At 40.6% G+C, this 16335-nt stretch overlaps 1 protein-coding gene across 2 annotated transcripts in view; it reads right to left on the reverse strand.

Annotated features, from left to right (window-relative positions):
- Positions 1-16335, reverse strand: part of TRPV4 (transient receptor potential cation channel subfamily V member 4) — a 66374-nt gene that overhangs the window by 41479 nt on the left and 8560 nt on the right. The window contains exon 2 of one of the 2 annotated variants that reach the window (XM_018560982.1): positions 8939-9329. In XM_018560982.1, coding sequence (XP_018416484.1) covers positions 8939-9318 — 380 coding nt within the window. In that variant the 5' untranslated portion in view covers positions 9319-9329. Of the gene's footprint in view, positions 1-8938; positions 9333-16335 lie in introns of both variants that reach the window. The other variant, XM_018560975.1, reaches the window with a different exon arrangement.

The raw sequence follows: 16335 nt of genomic DNA on the forward strand, positions 1-16335 counted from the left end.
ACTACTTTAGAACACACACAGGGAGCATGGGGAACAAAAGTAGCCATCCTCCAGAAGGAAGGACAGTGTCAGCACCAATTCAGAGATGATTTGAGGATCTACAGCCGAGTGATACACAAATAAGATACAATATTGTTAATAGTTAAGATACTTGAATGTATTTTTATGATTTAACTTTAGTGTCACTATAAGAAGGTAAATGTGGGGTTTATGCATACAAATGTATACCTTTACACATGATACTTTTTTAGTAGCATGGTTTATACATTTTCCATAGGAGTAGAAATGTACTGTATATATTTTTATATTTATTATTTCTTTTATAAACATTATACACAATTGCTGCATTTCCCAACTGCGATTTATTGCATCAGCTATCATACTTATTATTTAGAGGCCTTGAACCCCGTAACTTGCATTAACTAAAACAATTCAAAGTACCTGTGCAAGAAGGTTTTGTCTATAAATTGAGGGTCCACTACTTTGGTGTACAAAATAAAAGCAATGGAAATTAACGGCACTAGATTTATAAATAGAAAGAAAAAAGACCCTTGGGGAGGGTAATGTGATATGGGAATGGGTAATTTATTTCCATACCCTAGAAATAAAGCGATCAGACCAGTTTTCTCACAGATCAGCTGACCTTACAGCTCGTGCCAAAACACATACCTGAGAAACAGCTCTGAAGCTTGTTATCAGAGTTCTGTTTAGGATCATTTACTAAGCATTGCATTAGTTTTAGAACTCCCAGATCTTAGGAGTCACTTATATGTAGCTACAGCATTTTATAGATATGTGCAGATAATTCCTTGGTTCACAAAATGTCAGAAGCCATAACAAACTCGTTAGTCAGAGTCAAGTGATTTTAGACAAGTCCAAAGTGTGGCCTAATGCACTCCTGCCTGGTATACCCCTAGAAGATGGGTGCCAAAATGACTGCAGATGGTGCCACTCAATATGGAGCCTGATGAAGGGACCCTGTGCGGCTCCAAACTTTGACCAACTATACTTCCAGACTGCTTGGACTCAAGATTCTGCAACGCAATAAACTCAGGACTCAGCAACGAAATGCACTTAGGACTCTGCAACGCAATGGATTCAGGAGCCCGCAACGCAGTAAACTCAGGAGCCCGCAACGCAGTAAACTCAGGAGCCCGCAATGCAGTAAACTCAGGAGCCCGCAATGCAGTAAACTCAGGAGCCCACAACGCAATGGAGCCTCTTATGTTGCAGAGTCCTAAGTCCATTGCAGTGCGGAGTCCAGAGTTTATTGCGTTGCAGAGTCCAACGTTTTTTGTGTTGCAGGGTCCTGTGTCCATTGTGTTGCAGGGTCCTGAATCCATTGTGTTGCAGGGTCCTGAATCCATAAATCTGTATTGCATTAGTGTTGCTTGTCCTCAAGCACTTACTGCATGGTGCATTGCATTGTTAACAAATGCCTCCTTATATATTATACGTAGAATGCATATGTTGCAAATGCAGTACACTGTGCATAAAGTGTGTGGGGGCATGCAATGTAAATGCAACATAATGCATGCAGTATAAATTACATGGATACATTAGTAAAATCACTGAATGCTTGCTGCGCGGTGTACTAAATACACCTTGTTGCAGGTGTTTAGTGATGTGGATGTAAATGCACAGCAATAATTAGGAAATTAACCTTTTTTTTAAACTGCATTAATAAAACTTGCTTTGCTTTAATACTTTATTAGTGCTAATGAACATGAATCAATTTATTAAAGGACGTTTTTGATTCTTTGGCTTGATTTATGTGCATTTGTCCGTGGAAACAAACATAAGAGCAGATCACTTAACATCTTTTATTGTTAGAAGGCATCCAGGAACTGTGAAGACACCAGCAAACTACTAACTTGGGGCATGCAAAAAATATGACTGGGAGTAATCATAAAAGTACAAAGTGTCACAGTACTGATAACTGTCGTCACACTGCAAGATCAGACTGAGTATAATGTAAAAAGATCTTATGTGGCTCCTATTAAAATGGGATTTGGACTATATATACACTATATTATATTGCAGCCATACAATCATGACCAGCGGAGGTCCAATTTTCCCAGTCATTTTCCTGCAGAACACTTTAACAAATTTGGTATTACTTTTTTATGAGAAAGTGCAAAGAGCTATGATGGTATTATGCAACATGAAATAACCGCCAGAGACCAAACAATAATGCATATCATAATGTAACCTGCAATAGAGACACTGAGGATCTGCTTCGGTTGTTTCTTCTGCTGTGTCTGGCTGTGTCCTCCCCCTCCTTCTCCTTCGTGCCTGCCGGATCTCCCAGGCATCCTCCCCGATGTCTGTGTCTATGTGATAGGCATGGGGGGAAGATCACAGAAGCAGGAGGCACACAGACATTAACTAGATGTCGGTGCCGCTGAGCTTCTCATGTCGCACGCTTGGGCTAAAGTGACAGCTGCTTTGGGCCCCTGTAAATGATGGGGCCCAGGGCAGTTGCCCCTTTTGCCCTGTGTTAAAGACGGCCCTGGCTGTTAGGCCCCATTGACACTTGCTGCACGCGTTCACAAAACATGTCATTCTTGCAGTGCCATTCTTTGTTAATGGCACCCCAAATACAGCAAGCAAGACAGACAAAAAATTTACAACAACCGCGTAAAAACCCATGGTCAAGAATTGTGCAAAGCTCTGAATAAGCAGAATAAAAATTGTGCGAAGCTCACGGCTCAAACAGCTGCATGAACTTCTTCAGCATGTTTGTAGTGCAAAGGGCAGACCAGTGAAATTAATTGACTGCCCTATGCAAACGTGTGACAAACATGCAAAAATTCTACATGTGTTCAAGTGTGAAAGGGGCCTGAGAAACAGACCCTGGAGCTTTTGTTGTGGTCTATGAGAATGAATGACTTTGCTGCACAGGAATGCAAGTGTTTACTCGAGTAATGTGGCCATTTCTAAGCTGTTGTAACATTACTTTCATTGCAGATATGTTAAAATATATACAGTATATATTTAAGGAGCTACCAAAGATAGAAATACCACGGAGGGACTCTGCTCTAACAGACAAGACAAACTGAGTGCCTTTGTCGTAAGTCTTTCCTCGTATTGGGATATTCCAGTTCTATAGTATAGACAAGGAAGGAAATGCTGGAAGACCACAGATAAGAAATCACAACACTTTGGGAAAGAATAAGGCTGTCTGACTCAAATATTTTAGCCCTGTGACTGTTTCAATCCTTTTACAATGCAGTGGAAATATATATATATATATACAAAACTATCCAATGTGCATATCATTATATATCAATCAGGTTCCTAGAATTAGGCTATTTAGCTACAATGTGTTTCCTAGAATTTCATATATTCCAGGCAAGTTTTTTCTTTAACTTTGTGCTTTAGATATACTTTTATATATGTTCAAACACAATAAGAAAATCTCCTCAACATCCCCAAACCCCTCATAGCACATTTTAAACCCTATATCAAATATACAACCAAGCTGTTAAAGAAGCTTACGTTGCGCAAGGAAACTAATCAGACTTAAAGTTAGGGATGCACCAATACCAAGTACCTTACTAAGTACAAGTACAGATACTTTTCCAGCTCCAAGACTAGACTAGAGAAAAATTCAAAAGTTAGGAGGCAGCTGTCATTTGTAAGGAGCACACGGAGCTCCTGGGATTTGTACATCTCTGTTTTAATGTATGGTTTGTTTTATATGTAACTTTTTAGGGATGCACCGATACTTGCCCAAGTACTCACAGATATGAGTACCGATACATTTTTGTTTATTTTCATGTGACAGTTTTTCTAAAACAATACAGACTAATGATTTCAGGACAGTGATGGAGCGCCAGAGCCAGGTGCCAGCTGCAACCCTGGTAGTTTACGTGAAAATGCCAAGTAACGGCACTGGTATCTGAACATCCCTACTTAAAGTGTATTATCACTTCCGCAGCCAAATTGGGAGAACACTTATTTTTATATTTGTTATACGTTTCCATTCACATAGCATATTTAAAAAATGCTTCTTTCAGCGTAAATTGCTTTTACTTAGCTTAGGGTTTCTTGGTTTCTCAAGAGTTAAAATTTCTACTTGCTTCTCCTTTTTGTAATGTTCGAAGGGTTTGTGAGGGGTTAAATGATTACAGCCCCGGCTTCTACACTGTATGTTAAAGTGACATTAAACGCAATTTTTTTTCCCCCTCACCTCAACGTTAATTTAAGCACTTACCTTAAATGATGTTTCTTAATCCGATCTTCTTTCCTGATGTTTTCAGCCTTCTCTCCAGCGCTGCGGCGAGTCTCCGATCCAGCGCTTACTCCTCTGGGCTTGCTGGCACTTCCTGTCCCACGGTGTCTGCATGAGGGTGCACGCGTCCATAGACCTACCTTGCGTCCCAGCTGAAAATATGAACTGCGCATGCGCGCGCCCCAAGATCCTTTGCGGCCGCCCGAGAATTTTCTAATTTTCGGACGGAAGCACGCAGGGAAGACACAGGTAAGTTTAAACCACTGTTAAAGCGTTTTTTTACTTTTTGCATACATCTACTGCTTGCTAGCAGTAGATATATGCAAAAAAAGCTGAGGGTTTAGAAACCCTTTAATGAGAGAAACCCAATCCGCAAATTTCAGTCCTAAAACTGGCCAGATATTCGAAAGAACTTTTGTACCATTTCGACTGTAGTAACGAAAAACTCAAAGCACGATGGAAAATTTTTCTCAAACAAGCTTCCGTCACTGAATGCGTTTTTCATTTCGGGAAACCCCATTCATTCCAAAATCGAACATAGGAATTGAACATAGGAAATGTATCTTTCCTACGAATGTTCGTTCAGAAATCTACTAGTATAGGGCCAGCTTAAGTCCTTCTATAAAAGGACAGATCACTGTGAAGGTGCTGAAAAACACCTGGAATCAGCCATGTTGCCTGCTGCAACAAAACATCTAAAAAAAATAAAAAAAATAAAAAAAAAAAAGGTAAAAAAATATTTGTTTTTAAAATATTTTTTTTGTATGCTATGCAAATAGATACAAATAACAAAAATGTAGAGAGGTTTTTTTTTTATTTGACTGTAAAAGTGGGGAAAAAAAATACACTATTAACCTGGCCAGGAAAATGCACCTAAATATTACTGGATGCTATGGGTGACACCTCCCTTTTACTTTCCTGCAGTCTTTATGAATTAGTCCCACTTTACAGAACAGTGTACATGGCCTACTAGTTTACAAAAGGAAGAAAGGAATTCAAGAAAGACTACTGGAATATATTGGGTAGAGGCTGAAAAAAGAACACTGGGGTTTAGACTACTCAGCGGAATAAGCCACTAAGCACAGAACGAGAACATTCATTTCCGCAATGAATTATTGAGAAGATCAACATTCTGTCTCAATGTACACACAGACACCAAACGCCGTCACATAAAAAACCCAGCTAAACACTTTGTAATGAGGGAGCTTTTACCCAAAGGGAGGATTCTACAGATGTGTAGGGAGAGGAGGACATTAGTCTGTTTTATGATACACTGTACTTTCTTTGAGTTTGAGTTTGAAATATTTTAGGCTATTGTCTGATAGATGCAGAGCTTTGCAACTGATTTTTTTTTAATTTCATTTTCCATATTTACTGCAATGGAAAAAAAAACAATCCTTAGCTGTTTGGAACGATACCAGCTTCCTCTCATCTGACTAGAAGAAAGCCTTACGCAGGGGACTCACTCTTCTGGTGTCTTGCCACTCAATTTTCTAAATTTTTATTATTTCTCCCGATTAAAAGGCTTGATTGCTTATGCACCAATCATTACACTGTGGGATGTGGATACTACTACTACCACCTGCCTCCCATACCAGGAAGTGTGGTTTTTCGAAAAAAATTAGGGGGCTCTGGAGGAGTTCCAACAACGTTGAATGTAAAAATAAGAAGATCTGGCACCCTGCTGTGCCTGGCTTCTGACAGCAACATTAGCTGTGTGTTTCACCGGAGAACAAGTTTTCTGTCATTAAAAAGAGTTATATACTGCCACAGTAACAAGGAAGATGCAGATTCTACATGTCCTTGCATGTTTTAAAATATCTATTAACTACATCAATGAGGTTGGACAGCTTAAGTAATACTTATTAATGCTTTTTAAGTCCTAGTGTAGCAGAAACTATAGAAAGCATCTTGGTATATAGTCAGTCAGAGCCTGTGTCAACGGGCATTTGCATGCGCAAGACAGGTTTTGCAATCTCATACAAGTCTATGGGAATGCAAAACTTGAAGCAGGTCAAATGCCAGTCAGTTGATGATCAAATGCACCAGCCAATGAATTCGGAAGGAACTCAGAAGCATCTCAAATTGATGTTAAACTGACGCCATTGACACAAGCCCAAAGCCAGTGGACACAGACCCTCATAGTGGTTGACCGTAGCAATTTAATGAGACCGTTTGTACTCTCAGACCCATCTGCACTAACCCAACAACTACCTCAAATACAAATAAAACCACACATCCTAAGGCCTGTGCTGATTTATTTCTCTATAGCAGTGATTCTCCGTTGGAGCTTGCAAGCTACATTTTGCTAAATGCCAGCTTAGATGGGGCTTATAGCCTGTATCCTTTAACTTGCAGAAGCTTAATGGGGCTTGGAACATGTATCCCTTAACTTGCAGAAGTTGACTCATATTTACAATATTAATGATAAATGATTGCTTTCCCAGAGGGCCTGTATGGATACGCTGCTCATAGTATATCATGGAAACTATATTATTGGTACATTTCTTTTATGCTCAGCAATGAGATTAAATTAATAATCATATAAAACTGGAATAAAGTAGAAAAAAGGGGACGAGTTAAAATTAAATATGTATTGCTGCCTGTGTCCTCAAAGATTTTCTCTCACTTGCTAACCAACAGGCTTATATGGAATAGAGTGGAAGTCCCATGTTTAAACGTATAAACCAAAAGCAGGCCCCATTAGAAGAGATCACCCCTATCCCTATTCCAGGGACAACCATAATGGCTTTTGGATTCCCCCTCACATTCTATTCTGGTGACAATGGTCATAGTACTGTATAAAGGGGCTGGAGTCAGTTCTCAATAAGCACCATCAGGGCCGGCCTTAGGCCTTTAGGCGCCCTGTGCGAGAAAGCTTTACAGCGCCCCTCAGTGACCACACCCCTCAGTGGCCACACCCTTTAGTGGCCATTCTAGAGGCAAATATAGAATGCTTCACTACAGAGGTCAGTAGGATAGTAAAGTAAAGAAAATCAGCATACATGAGATACAAGTAAACAGAGGGTGTAGTCAATAGGAAAGTGAATATAAACAGCAGGAGGCCAAACATGGTGCTGCTAAATCACAGAAAGAGGAGGAAAGGAAAAAATCTGTTAAATAAAAAAGGTGACAAATGTATATCAGCGGCAGGAATAAAACAGTGGCATCAATGAAAACTGGGTATAATGTTTATGTTGAGGGAAAGCTAGATTTAGAAAACATTCAGAATGAATGGCACTGCACCAGCACACCTAGAATGTGGTTCATTGCTCTGGGGCTGACCCACTTCATTTACAAAAATTGTCTGTGTTGTTAACCAAAACAGGACTTAGGATCTAAGTTTATTTCTGGCACATCATTACATAGTTACATAGTATTTGAGGTTGAATAAAGACATAAGTCCATCAAGTCCAACCTATTGCGTGTGTGCATTTATGTTTGAGCAGGTGTGTGCGCGTATATGAGTACATGTGTGATTTTGCTCTTAAGAGTACTGGTACCCCTTTATGTTACGGTCTCCGAGGAACTGGTCTAGGAGTTTCTTGAATGATTCCACACTCTTAGCTGAAATCACTTCCTGCGGCAGCAAGTTGTTATTTCAGCTAAGAGTGTAGAATCATTAGATATTTGTCTTTACTTGCAGGGTCTTCAAAGTGACATTAAAAATGTAAATCTACTGCTTGCTAGCAGTAGATATAGGCAAAAAAAAAAAATCGGAGGGTTTCCTTTAAGGCCCCTTTCAGATCAGAAGAGGATAAGAGGATAAGTGCACAGATCTTCTCCTAATCACAGCAGTACGGATATGAAGCTGCCTGACCCCATGGTGGTCTATAGGGAATCTGATGTAAATGGACATGTGCCCGTTTACATAAGATTAGCCCCGATCCGGCACAATCCAGTCCGTTGAAACTGAAAACTGTACCATCTGTTTTGCCGGACCCGGCCAGAGCCGGGAGTAATCAGGTCCATCTGAAAAACTGACAGGCAGACCCAAATCGGACCGCCCATTTGAAAGGGGCCAGAAGGGATAAAGCATGGTAAACGTGCATGTTTTGCAGAAAACCACAACATAGTTTTTTTTGCTTTTCTCCTGACATTGACCTTAATATGTACAGCCTCAAGGAAAGGAGAGAAAGGGGGAACATAAGATATTTAACCGCTTGGTCCCCCTAGCTGCATTATTAAAACGCTGCTAGTAAGGCAGCCATTTAGACCAGCGCCATTCCTAAATGGTACTAGGAATCGGTGACTAAAGGTCAAGGCACGTGTAGAGGCAGAAATTGCAAGCCGTCAGTGATAACTGGCATCCAGCACCAAGGAAGGCTCAAAACTAACCTTAGAAAGAATTATTTTACAAACACAGTAATGGATGTTTGAAACAGCTTCCAGCACAGGTAGTGAGTTAATCAATGGTAGGTGAATTAAAACATGCTTAGTATAAACATAGTTTTATAATCAGTCAGAAATGTAAAAACAAATACAGTCTCAAAATGTAAAATACAAAAACAAAAAAAAGAGACAGACTCGATTGACCACTTGGTCTTTTTCTGTTGCCACTCTTCTATAAACCGAGAGTGAGAACCTCCCCAATGAGAACATATGTATACATCACTCTATACAAAACTAGAAAAATAATTGTCGGAAATTCCACTTAAAACACACACAGTGCACATGCAATAGTCATATGTTGTTACTTACTCTGCAAGTATTTTCTTCCGCCGTCGTCGGTTTTCTGTAGGGTGATGGTAGGTCCCATAGTCAAACAAAGAGTCCATAGGTGCTTTCTTCGGCCCTGGGACCACAGAGGATTCATAAATGGTAGATTCCAAAAGATCCATAGGATTGCCAATGCCCTTTTTGAATGCACCTTGAAATCTGATTCTGAGGTTGTGTTTTCCATCTCCTGGAGGCTGTGGAGTTCGGATCACCTCTGTGGGTACTGCCCCCTCTTCATTCTCAAACAAGTTGGCCAAGGACGAGAGCGGAAAAGTGTCATTATGTGTTGATCCATCATCCCCTTGACTTTCATCAATATCTAAAGATGCACTTTTTTTGGGGAGGTTTGAGGGATCGGTCATGCTTGACTGACCTGCTGAAAAGAAACAAAACATTGCATAAGTGGAACGAATGCAAAATATTACACAAGATCTTTTGCAGCACTTATAGCAAATATAAAGGGTATATGATAAGAGGAATGTAGCAACTGTACAATGTACAGAACATGCATTAGGTGAACTGATTTTAGTATTTCCAACACCAACACGTGATATATCACAAAAGTGATATCAATCATCAGTGTATCTCCATGTGCACACACACACACACACACACACACACACACACACACACACACCTTAATTGATTTAGGGTGCCTCAAAACGTAGCCCCCAAACATGAAGGGGCTGTACAGGATATTTTTTATGATACAGAATACGTTCAGCGACTGCAGGGATGTTACATTAGCAGGTCAGAGAATGAAGGCATTCTACATTGCTGATCAGATACTGCAGGTATGTTACATTAGCTGCTCAGAGATTGTAGGCATGTTACAAAAGCTGGTCAGAGTCTGGAGATTGTACAGGAGATATCAAACACTTCTGTTAGGTCCACATGCAGATGCAGCAGGAAATTAGAGAATCTCCCTAAAGTGAGGGACAGTTGTCACTGGAACACTTGTCCCCAACATACAATTTAACATTACCTATTGTTCTTGTGACCACTATAAATATTTGGTTTTCCTATCACTTTCAGGTCTCAGGGAAAATATTCACCAGGACAGATAGCGAGATGAATCTCTCTACCAGGGACACAAACAAAAATAGAAACTTGGCAGAGGGTCGAACCCTTCCGCATTCTTTTAAAAAAAAGTTTGCCTTTACATACACTTCAACTCAGTCCCCATATATGTTTTCCAGCTTTGCCTGATGTTTCACATTTCAGATACATAAAGTCTACAATAACACACTGCTCTTCACATATGTCCTCATTATAGACTATACTGTAAACCACTAGCCAAACTGAGCCCATATGTGGTTAGGAACACAGCCTGAATGCCACAAAAAACAGGCTCTCTTTTATTTTCACTATAAATAGGAGGAAAACATGTCATTTTCTAGACCCAGACAACTGCAGTTAAACTTTTTTTTAAGTTAAATTATAAAGTATTCTTTATACAGTTCTTTCATTGCACATCATGTTACAAAATCATGAACTCAAATTGCACACACTAACCTGTTGCTTGGTATATGTTTCGATATAATTACTAGAAGAGGTCACATTTTGATTACATGGGAAGTAACTTGCTGCAAATTTAAGCTAAACAAAACCTGTCAGGTGTGTAGGAATAAAATGCTGTTTTATCATTGAGAATTTAAAAAACACAACTAAAGACTCCTATACGATAGTCTAAACAAGTTCTAGATCCAGTAAGCATGTGAGGAACAAGCTTCATAAACTTTCCTTTTCTGACCAAACCAAATCTCCATTATGTCTCAAGGTATGTCATATCGAAGCCAGTGTTGTCAATCCAGCAGTGGGCATCACAGGGTGTGGCCAGGTGCTAACTGACCAGCTACTCTTGTCTGAATTCAGGAGCTGTGCAGCATCATCTATCATAGGAAGCTGCAATAGGTGGAAATCACTGGCAGGAACAACAGGTAAGTGTGGTGCTTTGCCGGGGGACTAGGAGAAAACTAGAAGTGTAGATGCACTTATAATTAGGCCTCGTTCACACCAGACACAGTGTTTTCCGACGTGATTCTGGTCGGATGGCACTGCATCACATTGCGGCCGGCACACTATGTTGTGGGGCAGGAGGGGGCATGGCGGTCCAGTGAAGTGAATGGCACCATAGCCACGCCATCAGGCTGCAATGCGATCGGCCACATAGGAATGCAAGGCCGATCGCACTGTGGCTGGAGGGCGTGGCTACGGTGCCATTCACTTCAATGGACCGCCACACCCCCTCCTGCCCCACAACATAGTGAGCCGGCCGCAATGCGATGCAGTGCCATCCGGCCAAAATCAGGCTGGGACGTATTGTGTCTGGTGTGAACGAAGTCTGAAAGAGGAACTTTAAGGACATTCCCCCAGCCCCCCCTACCCGTTTTTTTTTCCCATCACCTCTTATGCTGGCCTCTCACCAGAAAACATACTCCCCTGCAAGCAAATCCTTCATTGTCCTACTGTAATCTACCAATCCGCTGCCATAGCCCTGGTCCAGGGGCATTTCGCATAGTGGCTACTGCAGGGCCAGCTCCAGGCCCACCACTGAAAATAAGCCGGCTGGTCCGGAGTGCCTCAGTAGGCCCGATGGTAATCTGGGCCGGCTGGGCTGTACACAATACGGCAGAGGTACCAGCGGTTCCCTAATCAGGCAGCCACTAGCTGGGGCCGAGGAGAGAACGGCCACCTAATTAGAGAGCTGACTCTGCAATACAGAGTGGTAGATGGTCCTCGTGTCACACAGCGTGCGTTCCCCAACACATGCTTTCTCTCTCCTCACACAGGATATCCCCTTTTTCTGTAGTTCCTCTCAGTCTTCCCCATGTCTCAGCCTCCTCCTCTCCTTCTCCCTCATTCCTACACAGGTTACTCATAATGGACTATGGATGTGCTGAATAGCGATCTACGACCTGAGTAAGTACTCTGTGTTGTGCGGGCCCGGGGTCCCTCTGGGTTTCCCTATACATGTCTGAGTTTTATAGTGCTCGTTCTCGGCTACAATATCCAAATTTCCCGGCGTGTGTGCTGGTCCAGGGACTCTTGTGTGGGGTTCCCCCTTAAAATCCATTACATTTTAGACTGGGGTGCCTTGAGATATTTAAAACTTTCAAAGGGTGCCGTGCCTGAAACAAGGTGAGAAATGCTGCTTTAGAGCTCCACAAGCTAAAGGGCTGCATGTATACAATCCTGCCTTATATTTTGAGCGAACACAGGTACGGATTATAAAAAGAACAATTCTCTGTAGGATAAGCAAAATACATTTTAGTTCACATTTCTGTATCTGAATTTAAAATATAATAATTGTAAATAAAAGCCTACACACAAGTACAATATATTACAGCACATATTTCTTTTTCAAAAGTCCAGAGCCAAGAGCGAGTTAAACGATACTATTTATACGGTGTGAAAGCTCTGGATTATGACGACACTGGTCTCTAGCGCCTGTCAAGACTTGCAAAATATGAACAGGATAATACCACCTGGAAAGTTACAGTGTAATTGAAAACCAGCCAGCATTCTACATACATGTGCTCTTATATAAAATCCTACAAGATGTTTATAAATGGTGGACTTTCCACGGAGAAAGACACACAAATAAAACTACATGTTATAAAAAAGATTTGTCTAGCCATCACCCTTCAAGACCACTCATTTTCACATAATTCTAAGGTTTATTTTTTTAAAGCTGAACTCCAGTTTTCAGGTTTACTCCGCTGTGGACATCTCCAGTTCTTTACAGACTAACCATGTAGGAGTTTCGTCTTCTAAAGATGAAAAAATTACCCTAGCATAGGGTTTCCCCCTACACACTGCAAGGGTTAAATGGTCCTTTTTGCCTAGCGTACCAAGAATCTTACCATCTCCCTTACTCCCCTGGTGGTTGGCTCCCACCTTTTCTCTCTAGCACTCCAGGTTGTGGTCCTCGGCGTCCTGCACTGTATAACATCACAGCTGTGACCACTGGACCTCTTCGGCACCCGGTCCAGCAGCCACAGCTGTGATGTCATCACACACAGACCAGGTCCAACATATATGGAGACATGTTTAGCTCACCCAAAATGATGATATCTGACCACACAATGGTAGGTGTTCATGCTTAAAAAAAAAACTTGTCAGAACATTCGATAACGCTATCAGAGACGTGACCAACATTTTTGAAGTTTTGTTTGATTTTAACAAACGATTTTGGAATGAATGAAGCTGCTCCTTTTAATTTTTTTCATCACTTTGTCGAAATGAATCATCAATTTGACCCCATTAACTATTAGAACTATTTTTTGTTTAAAGAAATGCAACTGGTGTATGGCCAGCTGTACAGAGACACAGTCACCCACCTCTCCAGCAAGGTATACTTAACTATTCATCCTCCCAGATCACTTTTCTGCTGCAGGACTCCAGTCCATGTAAACTTTAAAGTGATATTAAAGTCAAAAGATTTTTAAGCTATTTAAAATGTTAATTAAAATCCCTTACAATGGATGCTGCTGCTTGATGGTTAAATGTTTTAGCTTCCTGCCGAATCAGCTGGTCCCATGAGCACTCGCCTTGATATCCTGTTTTAGGGGGGCTCATTTCCTTTGCAGGGTCCTATGGAGTCACCCTTGTGTGTGCTAGTAAGCTGTGTGTGTGTCTTCAAAAACACACACACAGGCACAGCAAGGCAAGACACTTCCCTCACCCTTACTTCCCACTCCTCCCTCCATTTTTTCTCCTACAAAGCTAGTAGATGGACATTTGCTGGAGACTGCTCTGTCTCTTGTGATCTTTTGAATGGGAAGTTCTGGGAAGCTGGGCTGAGAGAGTTGGAGCTGTTCTGAAACATCATGACTAAGTGCTTGGGCAAAATTTCAAAAGAACTACTTTGCTGAGAAAGATATATTTGATTGATCAGATTTATTATTGAAAAAAAGTTTGAGAGTTTAATACTACTTTAAGGCTTTAAGGTTGGATGATGTCAGAGCTGACCTGGATGGGATTGGCCAAACAGGCTGGAGCACTATTACAAGGGCAGGTCACGTGCTCCTTAATACCCAGAAGCCCTACTCTGTTAAAGCAATAAAGCAAGGGCTCTGACACAGCAGGGTAGGGGCAAGGGAATTTGCCCAGATACTGATGAGGTAAATCATAACCCACTTTCTTTTCTATGCTTTGTACTTACATATGTATTCCTAATTCTGTATCTGTTGTCATGAAGTCTCATTCCTGCGCAGCAGGGGATTCTATGGGTGTAATCTGTGTAATGTAAACTAAATGCAAGCTTCAACAAAGAAAGTCCACACTGTATTGGCTGTGACAGGTGAGCAAATAGGTCAGCGGCCCTTCACCCAGGTGATAGAAGAACCTGGCAGATGATCCAACCTGCCAGCATCAGCGCACAACCAATGGCATCAAATATTATGTATTGAAACATGAAAATGATGATTTATTTTTTTTAGCCTAGTATCAAGAGATTTGACAGATACCTATTAAAGTATTTAAGTCTAATAATTATAAGTGGAATATAAAAAGAAAATTAAAAAAAAATCTCCAATCTCTGCATAAACAGTTTACATCGGTTATGATATCAGGCCGCTGTTTTCGTTCTAAACACAGTGACATTTGAACTTCCCTTTAGGCCTATTACATATGTGTTTATATACAAATGAGATCATAGTTAAAAACGATTGGGAGAGGAGGTGGTGGTGGTGTGCAGGAAATGGATTCATGCGTTTTTGATAACTATGTCATGCAATCACACAGACCATAGCAGAATGAAGTATTGTTGAAGGCATGTACAACATGTGAAATTCTTTTTTGCTCTTCCTGTACCTTTTATGGGATTAGAACTACTGCTGTACATGAACATAAATTAAGTCACATGGTTTTACAACATTGACACAAACCCAAACAATTCCATTCAAGCATAAAGATGAAACAATGCATAAGGTTACCATGTTGCAAAATAAATCAAGAAAGGTTAAAAGGTAAATCACAATACTTGCTGTAATACTTCAGTGTACTTGCTGTAATACGTCAGTGTTCAAATTTGGGAGACCCTTCCTATCCCTCAAAGTATTAGCAGATCTTTGTCCCCTGTGTGAATTTGTGTTTTAAAGTACAAGTGAGGCCAAACTTTTTTTTACTTTTGGATAAAGCAAGGAAGGGTTATAACCCGTCGGCATTTTCCTGCCATCTGTGTCCCATTGGGGAGATGTCCCATCTATTCATGTTGACAACCCAAAATTTGGGCTTTTCCTTCAAATTTCATTGTTAACGGTCACCAGAACAAATAGAGGGGTGAATCTCCCTAGAGGGGTACAGACAGCAATAAAAACCTGACAGGTGTTCTAAGGTGTACTCTATTCCACTGCTGGTAGAAGCTGAAGCCTCCTGAACAATGTGAAGTGCATATTCCAGGAGGTTTCTGAAAGTAAATAAAAACACACACAAACTAAAAGGTGTCGGTTATCTATCCCTATGGAGGAGGGAGGTATGCAATGGGAGAAAGTTATTTTGGAGTAAAGTTTCACTTTAAGCTGACCATAGATGGTTTGAATTTTGGCCAATTCTTCGCCAAAATTAAATAAGTTTTAGTCTGTGTTGCAACCACTTGAATTCATATTTGCATGGAGAACTAGTAAAAAATCTAACCTGTCTAGTAAAAAATCTTAATCTGTCTCTGTGCTGTGTTGTAAAAGCAGCCAGAAGAGCCTAATCCCAGCCTTGGTTCAATAGTGTGCTTTACTATACACGGAGAGTTTCCTAAACTGTTGGAAAATCTCCATTTGATGGAGCGGTTATTACCTCTACTCATCACTAAAGGAATAACTAAGCAAGCACTAAATGCACTTCAAGAGAACCACAAGGTAAACTGAGGCGTTTCCCAGGGAAACATCTGTCCAAATATGACCAACTATGAGGTGCAATTATATATATATTTTAAAAAAACAAGCATACATGCCACTTTCCATTAGAGAACAAACTATATCTAGGCTCTGAAGCCTCAGGTCACCCAAGTGCAAAACCCAATCCTGTGTTTCTACCTTTAGGTTCACCCTATGGCCCGTGTGCAATTCTCCCTGTCTGAAGCTGAATGATGCTGCATTAAGAGTTTAAAGAACTCAGCAGAAGAGTAAGCTAATTATTTGGCAATTCTGGTGCACATTTGAGTCCTTCTGTGGTGAAGTGAGCTGTAAACAAGAACAAGCCCACAGAGGAGCAGACAATCATAGATGTACGGTTGCAAAAAAAATAAAAGGTTTTGGGAAGCTTCAGGTTTTTTTTTATATTTGCAGGTTTATAAACTACAATTGTATATACAATGTTTATTTCTTGTTAAAAAAAAAAAACATGGATACATTCATGATATTTTTTTGCAGAGTATGCTGGGC

The sequence above is a fragment of the Nanorana parkeri genome, unplaced genomic scaffold (assembly GCF_000935625.1).
Source record: "Nanorana parkeri isolate BGI_ZX_2015 unplaced genomic scaffold, ASM93562v1 scaffold18, whole genome shotgun sequence".
In the NCBI taxonomy this organism is placed as follows: Eukaryota; Metazoa; Chordata; class Amphibia; order Anura; family Dicroglossidae; genus Nanorana; species Nanorana parkeri.